The sequence below is a fragment of the Zea mays genome, chromosome 5 (genome assembly GCF_902167145.1).
Source record: "Zea mays cultivar B73 chromosome 5, Zm-B73-REFERENCE-NAM-5.0, whole genome shotgun sequence".
In the NCBI taxonomy this organism is placed as follows: domain Eukaryota; kingdom Viridiplantae; phylum Streptophyta; class Magnoliopsida; order Poales; family Poaceae; genus Zea; species Zea mays.
The window spans coordinates 534,530-550,114 of NC_050100.1; the positions used below are offsets into that span (position 1 = coordinate 534,530).

The window sequence follows — 15,585 nt, forward strand, 5'->3', positions numbered from 1 at the left end:
TTTGTTTTCTTGAGGCACTTTCTACAGGACTCGTACCACCATAGTTGATCAATCTTAAGAACGGTAACTGTTACCAACCACTCAACTTTCTAAAAAACAGTTAAATGAGGCAGTACAGGGGTTAGCATTGTTCTCTTAGGCACATAAGAAGAGTGTATAAAAAGATGGAGTCGATTAGCATGAAAGGAACCACCTCATGCTTGAATGGATGCAGGTGTTTGATTTCAGATACTTTCTTATGCTCAGCGGTAGAAATCCTCGGCACACGCTGCGTCGAACCAGCAGCAGACATAATTGGGCTCCTTTTATGCTGCAAGCTGAAAAAGGAGACAAGCGAACTGGACATATAAATGGTAGACTTATATTTTTTGGCACTCAAGGGAAGCGGGTCATGTGTTTATGGTACCTGGCTGCAAGGCTTGTTGCCTCTGGAACCTGCGGATTCACGTACCATTTGCAAGACGATCCACCTGTCAGTGAAGTGGTACCTGAAAGGTTTGGAACCTTTGGTAAACATAGAGTCTTAATAGAAGTGTAAATAGCAAGGTTAGACAAACATACCAGCATAGGATCTAGCAAGAGTACCAACAAAGATAATAATCTAGAGTGAGTCCTGGCCGGCAATACTAATCTGATCAGCCGGGAAGGAGGTTGCCTGCTCACCCCACAGCACAACCTCAAGGGGAGTACAGCTACAAACACGATTAAAACGAGTCACAAGTATAACCTCATGGGTAAAATAACTTGCTGCAGAGGTAAGTAACTAACCTCTCATTTTGTATAGTGATGGATCTCTTTGCTGTTTGAGTCTGGCGCATCTTTGTACGAATGATTGCGACATCCGAGATCATGGTGACCGCGCCAATGACATCTATTTTACATAACAATATAGAGTGACAAGAGAGCATTTGGTAGAACTGTGTAAAACGCAGGATGGATTCATGCTATGTACCTATGAAATACTCCCTAATGTCCACAAGGGTTGTAAGCTGGTCAAAGGGAGTGAGGGAGTAAACAATCTCTGGAAAAGCCGGTGGCACTTCAATAAGCTCCTCAATTGTCGTCCATTTTGTGAAACCGATCATGATATCATTGTCAACAGGCTTGTACATCCTATTTGCTTTCTTGATCTGAACATAGGAGACGTTGTAGACATTGCCCTCCTTTATCATGGGCTTGAAAACGGCAGCGAGTGGAGGGTATATTTGAGCATGAGCACTGCCACCCTACACAAAATAAAAGAAATGCCTTTGTCACTATACAATTTTGGCATAATTTTTAGTGATATCATGTGTTTCAATGTTATAAGTGAGGTAACCATTATGTCTGAGAGGGACTGAAGCCAGACTGATTGTCGTAATACGAAGCTAAATGGAGGGAGTAGCATTTATTTAGAATGTGGTTACATATTTATTGGACCATGTTAACATTTTGAAGAAGATGTTGCTGCCATATTCCGAGTAGCATACAAGGACAAGTCTGGAATAATTTTGTGGGATGTAGTTAATGCACCAGAATCAAATCTAGATCAATGTCCATGTAGTAAGAAGATTGCGTACCTCCTCATCGATGAGGACCATATCAGCGTGGAGGAGCTTGGACTCATCCTGAGGATCATAAAATTCCCACATACGGGAGACACGGACACACAACCGGTCACTGCAATTCCCAATCATAAGGCTACCAACCAGAACCTCTGCCATCTGCAAAGTAAAGGCAAAAGAGGGACAAGAACATTTGTCCAATGAGTATTTGTTGAGAGTAAGAGATGAAGTAAGCATGCTGAATGTCAGAACAAACACCTTAGTACAAAAGAGGTACCATCGACGAGCGGTGCACGCATAGAAAATTTCAAAACCAAAAAAATGGAAGGGGACAACAGTATGATACATAAATGTATCTACAATATGGACATTTGTACACAAATGAGATCTGTAGTAGGTGAGATGCGCTACGACGATGCTGCTAGCGCAGCATCTAAGACCTCGTGGTAAACAACATTTCGAGTACAGGAGCCACAGGAACCATCATCATTTTCGATCACAATTCTAAGCCCCTCCCTGGATGTCGCACGCGAAACAGCAACATAGAGCTGGCCATGTGTAAATACAGGTTTCTTTAGGTAAAGGCCAACAGTGGAAAGCGTCTGTCCTTGGCTTTTATTTATTGTCATGGCATAGCAGATGCGTAGTGGGAATTGGGTCCTCTGCAAAGTGAAAGGCCATTTTACATTTGTTGTGTTCAGGGCAATACGTGGAATGAATACCTCATTGCCAATCCTGGATCCTGTGAGTATTATGCATCGCAGAACACGCTGACCTAGCTGGGAAATAAGCAGCCTTGTCCCATTACAGAGGCCCATAGTTTGGTTCAGATTGCGAAGCAGCATCACCATTGCACCCTCTTTAAGCACAAGTTTGTGGGAAGGAAAATTGGGTGCATTTATGGAATTGAGGAATTCGGTTGGGTAAAGCACATCAAAATCTGGAATGTGTTCTGCTGATTTTGAAATTGTGTCACAGCTAATGCACTCGACGCCATTGCCAGGTACCATAGAAACAATACGCTCATTGATGTCATCAACAGTTGAATTATTAGGACAAATGATAGCCCGCACAGCTAGGTAATCATAGTTTCTGTGATTTGCAATAAAATTCGGGTACACTTCAGTTATAAGTGCGAGGATCTTGTCACCGTCAACATGAATCAATAGATCGAGAGGGATCGTGATCCACGAAGGCTCGGCCTCGTCGCCCATCTTCTCAATAGGAACAGTACCATCTCCGATGGACAGAACCCATTTGCTAAATTCAGCAAGAGCAGCACGCTTTTCCGACGGTAGGCATGGGTTGGCAAGACGCATGTTCGTGTGTAGGCTCAAGAAGCTGACATGGCGCCAAAGCCTAGAGTTGGTAATGCAAGCATTAACAATCGCAGATCGTGATCCCTTACGAACAACTGGTAGAATCTGACGAAAATCACCGCCCAAGACAACGACTTTGCCACCAAACGGGATAATCGCGTTTCCAGGTTCGTCCTCTGAGAGGATATCGTGCATGGTTCTGTCTAAGGCCTCAAAGCAATGTCGATGCGTCATCGGCGCTTCGTCCCATACAATCAATGAGGACACCTGTATGAGTTCAGCAAGCATGGTCCCTCGCCTAATAGTACACATGGTTGTTTCGTTCATGTCGAAAGGTATCTTGAAACGTGAATGTGCGGTTCGTCCTTTAGGCATTAGCAAAGAAGCAACACCTGAGGAAGCAACGGCAAGTACTATCTTTCCTTTCGATCTGATGTTCGCAATCAGAGTATTCCATAGGAAGGTTTTCCCTGTGCCGCCATGGCCAGATACAAAGAAAAATCCGGGTAAGGAAGATAGTACTCTACCGATAATGGTATCATAGACATGTCTCTGATCGGTATTTAGCTGGGACAGAAGGGATTGGGCTTGCATGGACAATACCAACGGTTCAACGTCAAGTTCATCGTTAAGCAATTTATTTTCGTACATGTGATCATTTCGTGCAGACAGTTTGGGCAAGTTAAAGTCATCAATATTCCCTCCGCTGTCGGAAAACAGTTGTGTTAGCTTCTTTATCAGCAGCGACATAAGTTGTTCCGGTGGCACAACGTAGCGCGGATTGGCCAGTGCGCGGGTGAGTGAGCGGTTAATGTCATCCGTGAAATATAGCCAGTACTTATCAAATAAAGCATGAACATTGCCAACCGAGCAATGGAGGGCAACTGTTACAAAGAGTTGGCGTAGCTGGTGTGATGAGGCAGAGACGATGGCCTCGTCAAAGAGAAGGCTCCATTCGTTATCGCTTTCAAGAAGGCCCCTCGCCTCACATGCCTCGCGAAAGGTACCATAGACCGTGCCACTAAATGTCCTTAGATCAACATAACTCGTTGCACCTTTAACTATCATCAATAGCATGCGCAAGTAGTACAGTTCACCGGCCGTTGGATGAACGTAGTACATCCGTCCAATTTTGTGACAAGGGGTTCTTTTCCGCCACAGTCGATCCGAAGAGTGCCAAGACCACTCAGTAGGGAAATCACAGTATGTTAGGTGTCGGTATCCAAGATTTCTTACATTGGTGTTAAACCACTCAGTTAGCATGGAACTTTTTGCTGCGGGGGACTCTAGGAGAGACGCTAAGGTAATACCCGGTTCATACCGAACATAGTTATTGTTGGGCAAATGGACAACAAGACGTTCAACCGCAGGTATTCTAAAATGAATGTCGAACTCAAAAATACGCCAGATGGCTTCACATATGGATAGGTATCTTGCATCGATATACTCTTGAATTTCATTGCGAGGAGCTACCTGAGGTTCAGGTGACGCGTTGGCTGTCTTTGCCGTCACCTCAAAATATACCTTCGCTCGATCACTTCCTTTAGTAACGTACTTAAACAAGTATTTAATCATGTTTGATTTGTTACACCACTCAACATTGATATGCGCACAATATTTTTTGAGCAACGCCATGTTATAAGGAACAACGCTCCTGTTATCTAGCTTAATCCCATTCTTAACAATGTATCTATCATCATCGCGTCTCTTATATATCATGAACCCAAAATCATCAACGATAGTCTCAGCCTGGAAGGACTTAGGGTAGTTTTTTGAGCATTTGTCATTCTTCATACAGGGGCATCTTTTGTTGTGTTGACCGCATGGGCCGTGCATCATGAATTCGTCAACCAATGCATATCCCAATGGGTCAGTTCTGAAATCAGGTACCTCAGCACAGATAAATCCATCAATAGTGGAGGCATCAAAGTCAGAGGAGCGGTTTGCCAGCCAAACAAGGCAATGGATGTGGGGTAGGCCACGTTTCTGGAACTCCACAGTATATAGCGCTGCAGAAATGTTTGGTAAACACGAGGTTTTCAAATGGAAAGTGATAAGTTGAGGGAAGAACACATAAAGGGCCACAAACGCCAGCGTACCTGCAAGTACAGGGCCAAACGTCTTTCCCTCCCTGATATCAGTTATGAACTCATCGACTTTCATGTGGAAGACACGAACAATCACGTCGGAGCGATCGCATGGCTGCTGTCCGGTTTCAAAACGAATGGCATCCGCTATTTCTTTCCACTTAGTGGTGCACGTGAAGGTCACGAACAAGTCAGGAGGGCCAAAGACTCTACATATTGCCATAGCATCTTGGTAGTTCATCACATGATACCTTCTACCACCAGTAAACGACGAAGGAACAATCATCCTGCTTCCAACGGAATCAGCACTAACCAAACCCTTATCAATGGCATCAGACACACCCTGCACTGTTTCGTATCGCAAATCTTTCTGGTGGTCAGCTATAAATTGCAATCTAGAGGCTTCGACTGTGGAATACACATCGACGCCAATCTGATCGCTGAGCCTACCATAGCAAGTGTATGGGTTTGCATCACGCAACCTATAGTGTGTGTGGTATCTAACAAACTCAAGCATCGTCATGTATCTACGTTTCGTTCGTTCGTTGACGTCATCATCCGCATACCTAATGCCAAGATGGAATCCATGTTCACCATAGGGAAAAAGGAGTGGGTACTGTAGAGCCATATAACACGGATGTAGATGTGAAACACGTTTGAGACCATGGTTCTTAGCATGAACAAGGACATCGTACGTGTACTGAGCAGATGAGTAATCACCAACAATTATGGCAGCTATCTCACCGCTCGAAGGCAAATTATACTGGACATCATGTCTAGTATTGCAGCCCAATAAACGTAACGTTATCTCGCTATTGTGTGTTTGTTCTATGCGTTCACGAGCACAACGAAAGGCCTTCACAAGCTCATTATGCGCGTCAAGCTTCTCCATCAAGGACTGTGTAACAACGGAGTCTGGGCAAGAAGCACCGGCATCATCACTCTCAAAAACGTGGAGCCTACTTTGTAGCTCAGCATCAGGATCATGTATGTAAAGTTGAGCAAACTTGGGCTGTGAACCTGGACGAGGCAGCAACGTTCCAATTCGGTGATGAACCACACCATTAATTCGGAAAACATACGGTGTAGTACCGTTGTTTATAGCCTTGTCGACGGCAGCACCCAAGGAGGTGAAAGCGAAAAGTGAGTTGTAATATCGTATCTGGCGCAAAAATCGTTTTGAGCGAGCGTCGCCATCAAACCTCAGAAGAGTTCGCAGAGGTTCAGGTGGTTTTTTGTAAGGTTCCAACCTGATTCGCCCACCCTTACAACAAAGGTTGTAGACAATCCTTCGCTGAGTTACAGCAGAAGCACTCTTGACACGCTCTTGGAACCAAAAGAAGGCGCCGCAAAAAGGGCATTCGTGCGTCGGGCCACCATAATAAGAAAGGAATGGATTGTTGTCTGAAGGAACACAAAACAACAATGGATCAACAGAACACAACAGAGGTAAGACACACGCATGTGGAGACTGTAGCGCCTAGTGGGCACCTTTCAAGCGAGCAATGTATGAGTCCTTTAGAGGAACAACGGGAGCATGTAGAGTCGAGCATGGAGCCTGTGTTGTACAAACTCGTGCCCGCCTCCTTACTTCAATTCGACGGTGTCTATTGGAGGTGGAAGCCTCTCTAGGGAAATGCAACAACGATCTAGGATCTATGTTTTACCAGGTCACAACAAGGAGGAGAGCATAAGAATGAGCGTGTGATGCATCATAATCCTAATATATGTACATGATACATACGAGGTCTTAGTGGAAACGTCGACCAAATAGGGATGCATTGTTGGTTAAGCAAGGACGTCTGAGTGGTCATGTCCGATGGAGACAATACAAGTATGTCTGTGGCAACCATTTGTTAAGAAACAAGGTCATCATCTTGCAAACAGATTTAGCAACGAGCAGGGGACTCAGAAACAGTGTAAGTCATTAAATAGAAAGGAAAACGTGGCCAAAGGAACAAACCAGAGGTGGTAGGTCTCCTCTTCCTCTCATTTCCAGGAGAGCGACCAGTACTCTGACATGGCCCATGGTCCATTGGTCAACAGTTTATAGAATCGCAAATGGAGTGTCTAGGTATGGGACAAGAGCACAGGTATCACATTGGAATCAGTTCTGAATACCACCAGAGGTAACAGCAAGTAGGGAGGTAAAGCCAAGATGGGCAAAAAGGAGAAGCATACATGATAAATCAGAGTATGGATGTATGAAGCACGTGCAAACGTAACAAGTAAACCATAACAACTAACTAAAGCACAGTAAATAACATGGAGCACGCAGAACCTGCGACATACATAACACAAAAATGCACAGACATATAGGTCTCACACGGCAATGTACCATCGTTTATGGATTTTTAGCTCTTCATGTAATATTAGATCACAGGATAATAGAACCCAACTATTCCGTGAGGTTGCATAATAGTGCCTATCTTTAGAAGATCTCTTAAGCAAGAAGAAGGAAAAGCAAAACTTACTAATTATGTCATGGCAGCACGACAACCTATCCTGAGGACGCATTATGTTTGCACAATTTATTTAACTATAAAGATCAAAAGAATTCTGACTTACAAACTTGCAAAGTGTGATATAATAATTCATTTGAGGCTAAATTTTTAATGTTTCTGCCCGCTCTATCGCGCTAGGATCCTTATATGATTTCGATTCTTCGTCAAAACCACACATTTCCTAGAGAAAACATAATAATATAATAAATAAATATAGGAAATATAAGATAATATCATACATGTTATAACAATATTTTTAAATAACAAACTTACACAGAAACACAGGTCCATATAGTGTTTTGTAATCTTTCGTTTTGCGAGAGACCTCTTTGGTTCATTATGGGCAAGAATTCGAACAGCCATGTTAAAACAATCTATAGGCATATCTTTATTCACATTTAACAATTCCTATAGATTTCCTCTCCGACAGTAATAGTAGAGGTAACTAATACACGATTGTAATACCTTCTTGAACAATTACAGTCGTCATGTCCTTTTTTGGTTTATTATGATGCAATGCAATTTTGCATTCATCTATTGGAACTAGATAATTTATCTGTGTTCCAAATATATCTTCTTCAATGGGATGTATAGGAAGTCTGGTATGCTCATCTATTTTTCCATCGAGAGGTGATTCATTATCAACTTGTTGGGACGAAGGCAAAGACGCTACCCTTCGCTCCAGGCTGTCGTCACCTCGACGCACCAACGGAAGTTAGATGACCGGCGCATGTCACCATTCGTCCTTCTCACCGCAAGACGAAGACCCACGACGAAGTCCCGCCATCCCACGTCCTCACCCAACCTGGAGGCCCACGTGGTATGGCGGCCCATCGTGACAGGCCCCGCACGAAGAAGCGCGTTACGGGCCCGGTTTGTAATGGCTCTTCTGTAATGACAGTCTGTAACCCTCCATTATGGGAATATTCTAGGGACAATCCAGGTGCCTGAGGGCATAAACGTCCTTACATCAGGACGTTGGGCACTCGGGCACCTATAAACACCCCCGTACAGTGCCCTTAAGAGGCTGGATTAACAGAGCAATTGTCATCTCGAGTTAAACCTTGTTTGCATTCTTTCTACTCCCCCGTTGGATCATCTTGACCTGGAGAACAAGTTCGGGTTGGCCTCGATCCCGCGGCGGTCGATAGCGTCATCCCCGGGATAGCCGCCGTACGGCAAGCGATTCAGCTCGAAGACCCTATTCAGGCGAACGTTGGATCCACGGATATCCCAACTCCGCAGGGCCTCCGTCCTAGGCACATAACGCCCCACAATACGCACAGCCCCGTCTTCCGCTTCACGCACGAATGCGGCGGGATCCTGGCCACGCAGATCCAATGCGAAGGCTGGACTTCGCACTCGCTGCCCACCCAGGGAGGGCATCTCGCGAGGGCATACTTCGCCCAACGCCCAGCCATGTGCCAAGGGCCACACCCCATACCCGATAAATTCCTTAACTAAATCGCGCCCGCTACTATGTGGGCAGCGCACCGAAGGGCTCCTTCATTTTCATCATCCTCCGCCACCTCAAATTGCGGGTACGCCACATAATAATGGGAGCACATCACGGCCACGGGGAGCCCTAGGTGGTTTTCGACTTCGCCCTCGGAAACATAAAACCAGAAATCCCACCAGTTGCCCCACTTATTGCGGGCACAGGGAACTAACTCCACGACTTCCATCGAAGTCTTTCCGGTCCTCGGCGTAAACGTGCACGATCCAAACTGTGCAATCTTGTGTCCAATTTTTCTTTTTTTGCCAATGCAGACAATAATGTTTGGCGAAGACCTCCACAGAAGGCTGACCGCCATACAAAGTCGCCGCCCAGACATACTTCGTCAGGGCCACCACGACGTTAGGTGTTAGCTGGTGGACCTGGACCTCAAATCTCTGCAGGACCTCCGCCACAAAGCGATGTGCAGGCAGGCGAAGGCCAGCGGTGAAAAACGCCTCAAACACGATCAACTCGCCCTCGGGCTCGGGAACCTCCTCAACCCCCGGGACACGCCCAACTCCGCTGCCAAAATACCCCAGCTGCTGCATATCCTGCATGTGGACCGAGGAAATCCTCGAAACGCTGAACTCCACCGTATCACCCGGATGTAGCTCCGTCGCTGCCACATTGCTCAAGGTATCCTCAGACGATGAATCGGACGTCAGCGTATTTGCAGCAGACGAGGAAGAAGACGGCATGGCTACGTACTGTCGGCGGCGGGGCACAGTCTGCTTGACGCGGGCCAGATCTCCGACGAACAAGAGCAAGGAGGGCAGACGAGCGGGCGAACGGTTTCAAAAGGAGGCTAGGGTTTTGCGGCGCACAGAAAGGTAAGCGAACCTGACCCCCCCCCCTTTATACACAAGACGCGACGCTTCGGGAAACTCGCAGTCCAACAGTACTGCGTCCGTCAACGGTCACATAAAAAACCCCCGAGGAACCACTTCGAGCGAGGGCAGCGTCTCCACCATCTAGCGACATCTTCGGCACCAGATGACTTAGTCGAACTGGTCCCTCGGAGGGCAAATGTTGGGGCGAAGGCAAAGACGCTACCCTTCGCTCCAGGCCCTCGTCACCTCGACGCGCCAACGGAAGCTAGATGACCGGCGCAGGTCACCCTTCGTCCTTCTCACCGCAAGACGAAGACCCACGATGAAGTCCCGCCATCCCACGTCCTCACCCAACCTGGAGGCCCACGTGGTACGACGACCCATCGTGACAGGCCCCGCACGAAGAAGCGCGTTACGGGTCCGGTTTGTAATGGCTCTTCTGTAATGACAGTCTGTAACCCTCCATTATAGGAATATTCTAGGGACAATCCAGGTGCCTGAGGGCATAAACGTCCTTACATCAGGACGTTGGGCACCCGGGCACCTATAAATACCCTCGTACAGTGCCCTTGAGAGGCTGGATTAACAGAGATATTGCTATCTCGAGTTAAACCTTGTTTGCATTCTTTCTACTCCCTCGTTGGATCATCTTGCCCTGGAGAGCAAGTTCCAACACAACTGTTGAATGATTGTCCAATTGGCTATTATCAACGGGTACTTCATTTGTCTCGTCTGAAGAATCCATCAAGGTAAAACAGTCCTACATATATTGCAAATAAATATATCTAAATATGCTGATCCAATGGCATGATCGATATAGAAGGATATATATTCCAATGAGCATGTGGTGGAGGACGCATAAAAGTTAAGGTATGACAGATTTTATATAGAACTATGTGTACAAATCTATATATGTGTATGTATACACACTCATTTTAGTTGACAACAAACAATTTAATATAAAGCAATAACTTAAGGGCCACGTATACTGTGTAAAACTGTTTCCTGTGCTAACGTGCTAAGACGTGTTGACATCCGTCAGATTCCAAATCAATGGATACACTTAACCACACCTCATAATCTTGTTCTTTTTCTTAAGAGCCCCTCGTTTCTCTTTTGTTTGTGTAAACCGAATAGTTTTATAGCCGCCGACCCTTCTCTCCCGTACACCGTCGTTGACGCCGCCTCCATCGAACGTGTTGGCGTTGGTCACCGCTAGCCTGTCTACATCACTTATCTACTAAACCCACGGCTAATCAGCATTTGAACCAGATTAATTAATGAAGAATCCGGCTTCCCTCTCGTCGCGTCTTCCGCTCGCCGCCGACCTCGACCTCGCCTCGCCTCCACGTCTCCTTCCTACCTCGCGCCAAGCAAAGGCCACCGCCACCGCGCGTCCGGTGGAGCCCTTTATCAGGTCGCGCCCGCTGCTGGGCGGGACCTCTCCCTCCCTCCCTTCCCACTCCTCCACCTCCAATCCTCCTCCCCGACCACAGTCCACAGCAGAACCCGTTGCCGTTGCAGCCGTAAGGGGGCTATCGCGCTTGGTTTTTGGCGCTCTCCTGTGAGCCTCCGGCTGCAGCGTCGCAGAGATGGGTTGTGCCCCGGTGGTGTGGGCCGCGGCGTGGTTGCTTGCTGCCGCGGTGGCAGGTTTCGCGGATCCCGGCGGCCTCGAGCGCGCGTAAGTGCAGTAACGCCTGGGCCCTTCTACCCGCTTCCTACATTCACGTGTCAGATTGCGTGTGCGTTCAGTTGTTCGTCATTGCGGTTAACTGTAGCTTCGGGCTGTTGAGCACTTGATCATCTTATTTATCTTATCCTGTCCACAGACAGTGATCTAACCAAATGAGTCATTTTTGCTGTTTGGATGGATGGTGAGCCCATCTTAAGAGTGAACTAAATAACCTGAGAGAATGGGAGTGAAACATGTCTGCATTAGTCTTCTTCCGTTTATTTCTACATTTAAGTCAGATGACAAAAGAGAGAGAGAGAGACAGAAACATAGGTCATTGCAACAAGATATAGTCTGTAAAAAGCTCATTTCAGTTCCAGACTTTTGATAACACAAACCTGCTGCCTTTTGCATACCAAGCTCTGTCTCTTTTATTGTAAAACACAAACCTGCTGAACCCAACACTAGTTGATGACTGCAAGCTGATGACTGCTGATTTGAACACTACTAGCTGAACCAAACACTGTATAATGACTGCTGCTCTGAACTGTGCTAGCTGATGACTCTTGATCTATGAACATGATATTCATCACTGGGTTGGATTATTCTTTAAAGGACAATTTCGAGCATCATGATAGTCTACTTGCTTGCAACACCTGCACATACGAGGAACTTTCTGTTTCTTCTCCACACTGTCACCAGGCTTCTTTACCTTCTGACCAGGTTTTATTCGTTTGCACCTACCCACAGATTTGACTTCATTAGGTGGCTGTATAATAACATGGTTAGGAATTGAACAACCAATAAAGGACTCGATCTCTTGAACTTGACTTGTCATTCTCTCTGGAAGCAATATGGAAAGATCTTCATCAAATGCAACAATACTATCCCGAAGTGTTTGTAACCCATTGTTTGATCCTTCGGCACGGTGAATTAATTCTTCAATCTTGCTTCTAATTTCAGATGCCAACTTTGCATTAGTTGTTTCTACAGCATCCTTTGGAACTTCTTTCAACATGTTTCCCTCTCCATCGAAGACATCATCCTTAGTCACTAGTTTAGTCCATCTCTTCAAAACAAACTGATCTGGAATTTTTTTAAGTGATGGACATTGTAAAACACGAATTAGATGGCAACAAGGAATACCATACATCTCAAAGAACATACAAGTGCAGTGCCCATCGTTTGTTGTAATATTGAAACAGACCTCTCTCATCTTTTTTCTTTCATCATTAACTGTTGATATTTTGTAGTCTCCCTCCCTTACAATTGTCTCTATGACACAATTATCCCGAGCATTAATAATTTGTTTTTGTAGTTCAGAGAAAACATTGAAAGTGAACACCTCACTCCCATGCCTTTCTAATGCCCAACTAGTCTGCAAAACAGGTGATGTATGCAGACTGGCATTATCATTTTCCAATTCTTGATGCCTCTGTTCATCCATTGCATTAACAAACCTGATCCAAAATTCAACCAATGTATTTTTGTAACCAATGAAGCGGTTGAAAAATGAGTTGGTACTTTCTGATCTTGAGGTTGTGTTAAGAATTCCAGCTAAAAACACATGTCTAAAGAAAACTGGGACCCATGATGCACGGATTTCATAACGGATTCTCAACCAATCATGACCTTGTAAACCAAATTCAGAAATAATAGAAGCCCATTGATGCTCAAATTCCTCTCGAGTTTCAGATGCCCATACACATAAGTTGATGCGTTGATAAAGTAACTTGTTTTCCCTCATTTGCGGCGGCAACTTTCCAGGAAGCTTTTGCAAAATATGCCACATGCATAATCTATGTGTGCTGCTAGGAAACACTATAGATATTGCATTCCTCATGCTATTGGCTTCATCTGTTATGATGAGTCGTGGTGCAGCCCCTCCCATTGCTCTCAAGAACGTACGAAACAACCATGTGTATGCCTCAGTTGTCTCGTTGCTTAACAATGCAGCACCAAACAAAACACATGACTTGTGATGATTGATACCTGTGAATGGTGTGAATATCATGTTGTAGTGGTTGGTGTTGTATGTTGAATCAAATGAGAGAAGATCACCGAAATGTGAGAAATTCTTTCTGCATGTGGGATCTGCCCAAAAAACATGTACAAGCCTTCCCTTTTCATCAACCACATAGTCATAATAAAATGTAGGATTTAATTCATTTTTTGAGGCAAGGTTGTCAATGAACATTTGAGCATCTGATGATGTGATACAACTTCTCAACTGCTTATGATAGTTTTGCAAATCCCTCTTGTTGCACCCCACATTCTCAAATCCACCTTCGCTAATACGAAGATATCTGTATGCCCCACTTGTACCGATGCCTCCCTTGTGGCATGCCACTAATGCACGCTTAGCCTTCTCATTAACTTCTCTGTTCGACCTAATCAAGTGGACCTTGTCTGGTGAAACAAGACTATGTGTATGTGATTCCACAAATATCTCCACCCGAAACTTATTATCTTCAATCAGCTTGACAGCTAGAACTGCTTCACAACCACACCTAGAAATCTTTTGAATACGTTTCGGTTTGCTGTCTACCTTTTTCTTAGACCTATATCCCTGTTTAGAACACAACCATCTTTGCCATCTTCTAACACCATTCAAATCTGTATGTGGACCAATACGAACTCCAAAACGAGCCTCTTTTGCATATCTTCTATAAAATTCCTCTGCATCTTGCAATCTTTCAAAAATTTGTCCAACAAATGGCTTCATAGATTCATGTACTTCAGGAACATGAGTAGCATACTACAACATTGAAAAGTTATTATCAATTAATCGCCACATAGAACGTATCGAGATATGCCACAATTAAATTTGTAAAAAAAATTGCTCACCATCAAGGGGGACATGACTGTATTCTTTTCAGGTGTTCCAAAAGGTGAAATGAGATGTGTGGTTCCTGCTGACGGGATCCATGTGGTTGTGCTTGATGGGGTCAGGACCCATGGGGCTATGCTCGTTTGGGGCAGATCGACGTCAACCATGGCATCACAGGTAGAAGATCGAGGTAGGTCAGCGTCAACCATGGCATCACAGGTACAAGATCGAGGCGAGTTGGCGTCAACCATGGCATGCAGCGGAGAAGATTGGGGTCGTGCTGTGTCGACCATGGGAGGCGCGGTAGAAGATCGAGGTAGATCGGCGTCGACCGTGGCATGCGCTTGAGAAGATCGGGGCGGGCCGGCGTCGACCATGGCAGACGCCTGAGAAGATGGGGGCGGGGCTGTGTTGACCGTAGAAAGCGATGGAGAATATCGAGGTAGGCTAGCGGTGACCAACGCCAACACGTTCGATGGAGGCGGCGTCAACGACAGTGTACGGGAGAGAAGGGTTGGCGACTATAAAACTATTCGGTTTACACAAACAAAAGAGAAACGAGGGGCTCTTAAGAAAAAGAACAAGATTATGAGGTGTGGTTAAGTGTATCCATTGATTTGGAATCTGACGGATGTCAACACGTCTTAGCACGTTAGCACAGGAAACAGTTTTACACAGTATATGTTGCCTAACTTAAGTATTTATAAAAGTGTAAATTAAAACTATAAGTTAGTTTTAATTAAATCGCTCTTCTAATAGTCATCAGATAAACACATAATTAATTAAATATGTAAAATATGTGCCGCCACAAATAAATCTCTATCTCTACTACTCATTATGTGTTTAGTGTAGGCGTGCACAACGCCCTGTTCTGCCATCGCGCGATTCCCCTCCTCCGTCCGTGATTCCCTCCTCGCGCCCGCAGTCCCCGCCGCCATCCCGATTCCTCCGCCCGCGCGTCCCCTCCCTGCGCCCGCAGCCCCCGCCCTCCATCTCGCGCAGGCCGGCGAGATCCCCGCCGCGATCTCCCCTCGCCTCCCCTCCTTGCCGCGGTCTCCTCTCCTCGGCAAGCGCCCACCCTCGCCCTCCCCCCGGCGCGGCGACGCAATCCTGCATCACGGCGCTCCCCCTCGGCAATCTCGCATCGCGGCGCCCCTCCATCCTCACGTGTGCCCCGCTCTCCTTCACGAAGCCCCGCTCCCTGCCCGCGCAGGCCGGCGAGATCCCCTCCCTGCCGCGATCTCCCCTCGCCTCCCCTCCTCGCCGCGGTCTCCTCTCCTCGGCAAGCGCCCGCCCTCGCC

General features: G+C 46.1%; 1 protein-coding gene and 1 long non-coding RNA gene across 2 annotated transcripts; both read right to left on the reverse strand.

Annotated features, from left to right (window-relative positions):
- LOC118471972 (uncharacterized) lies at nucleotides 1-603 on the reverse strand. Its single transcript, XR_004849300.1, has 4 exons — nucleotides 562-603; nucleotides 407-488; nucleotides 194-317; nucleotides 1-89 (listed from the first exon to the last, which is right to left on the reverse strand). It is a non-coding gene; the product is annotated as an uncharacterized lncRNA (long non-coding RNA).
- Nucleotides 604-11,212: 10,609 nt separating this feature from the next.
- LOC103627938 (uncharacterized) lies at nucleotides 11,213-14,694 on the reverse strand. The gene is made up of 2 exons (XM_020537594.1): nucleotides 14,336-14,694; nucleotides 11,213-11,465 (listed from the first exon to the last, which is right to left on the reverse strand). Exons 1-2 carry the CDS (start codon nucleotides 14,659-14,661, stop codon nucleotides 11,318-11,320), a joined length of 474 nt encoding a protein of 157 aa, XP_020393183.1. The 5' UTR covers nucleotides 14,662-14,694; the 3' UTR covers nucleotides 11,213-11,317.
- Between the last annotated feature and the right edge of the window lie 891 nt (nucleotides 14,695-15,585).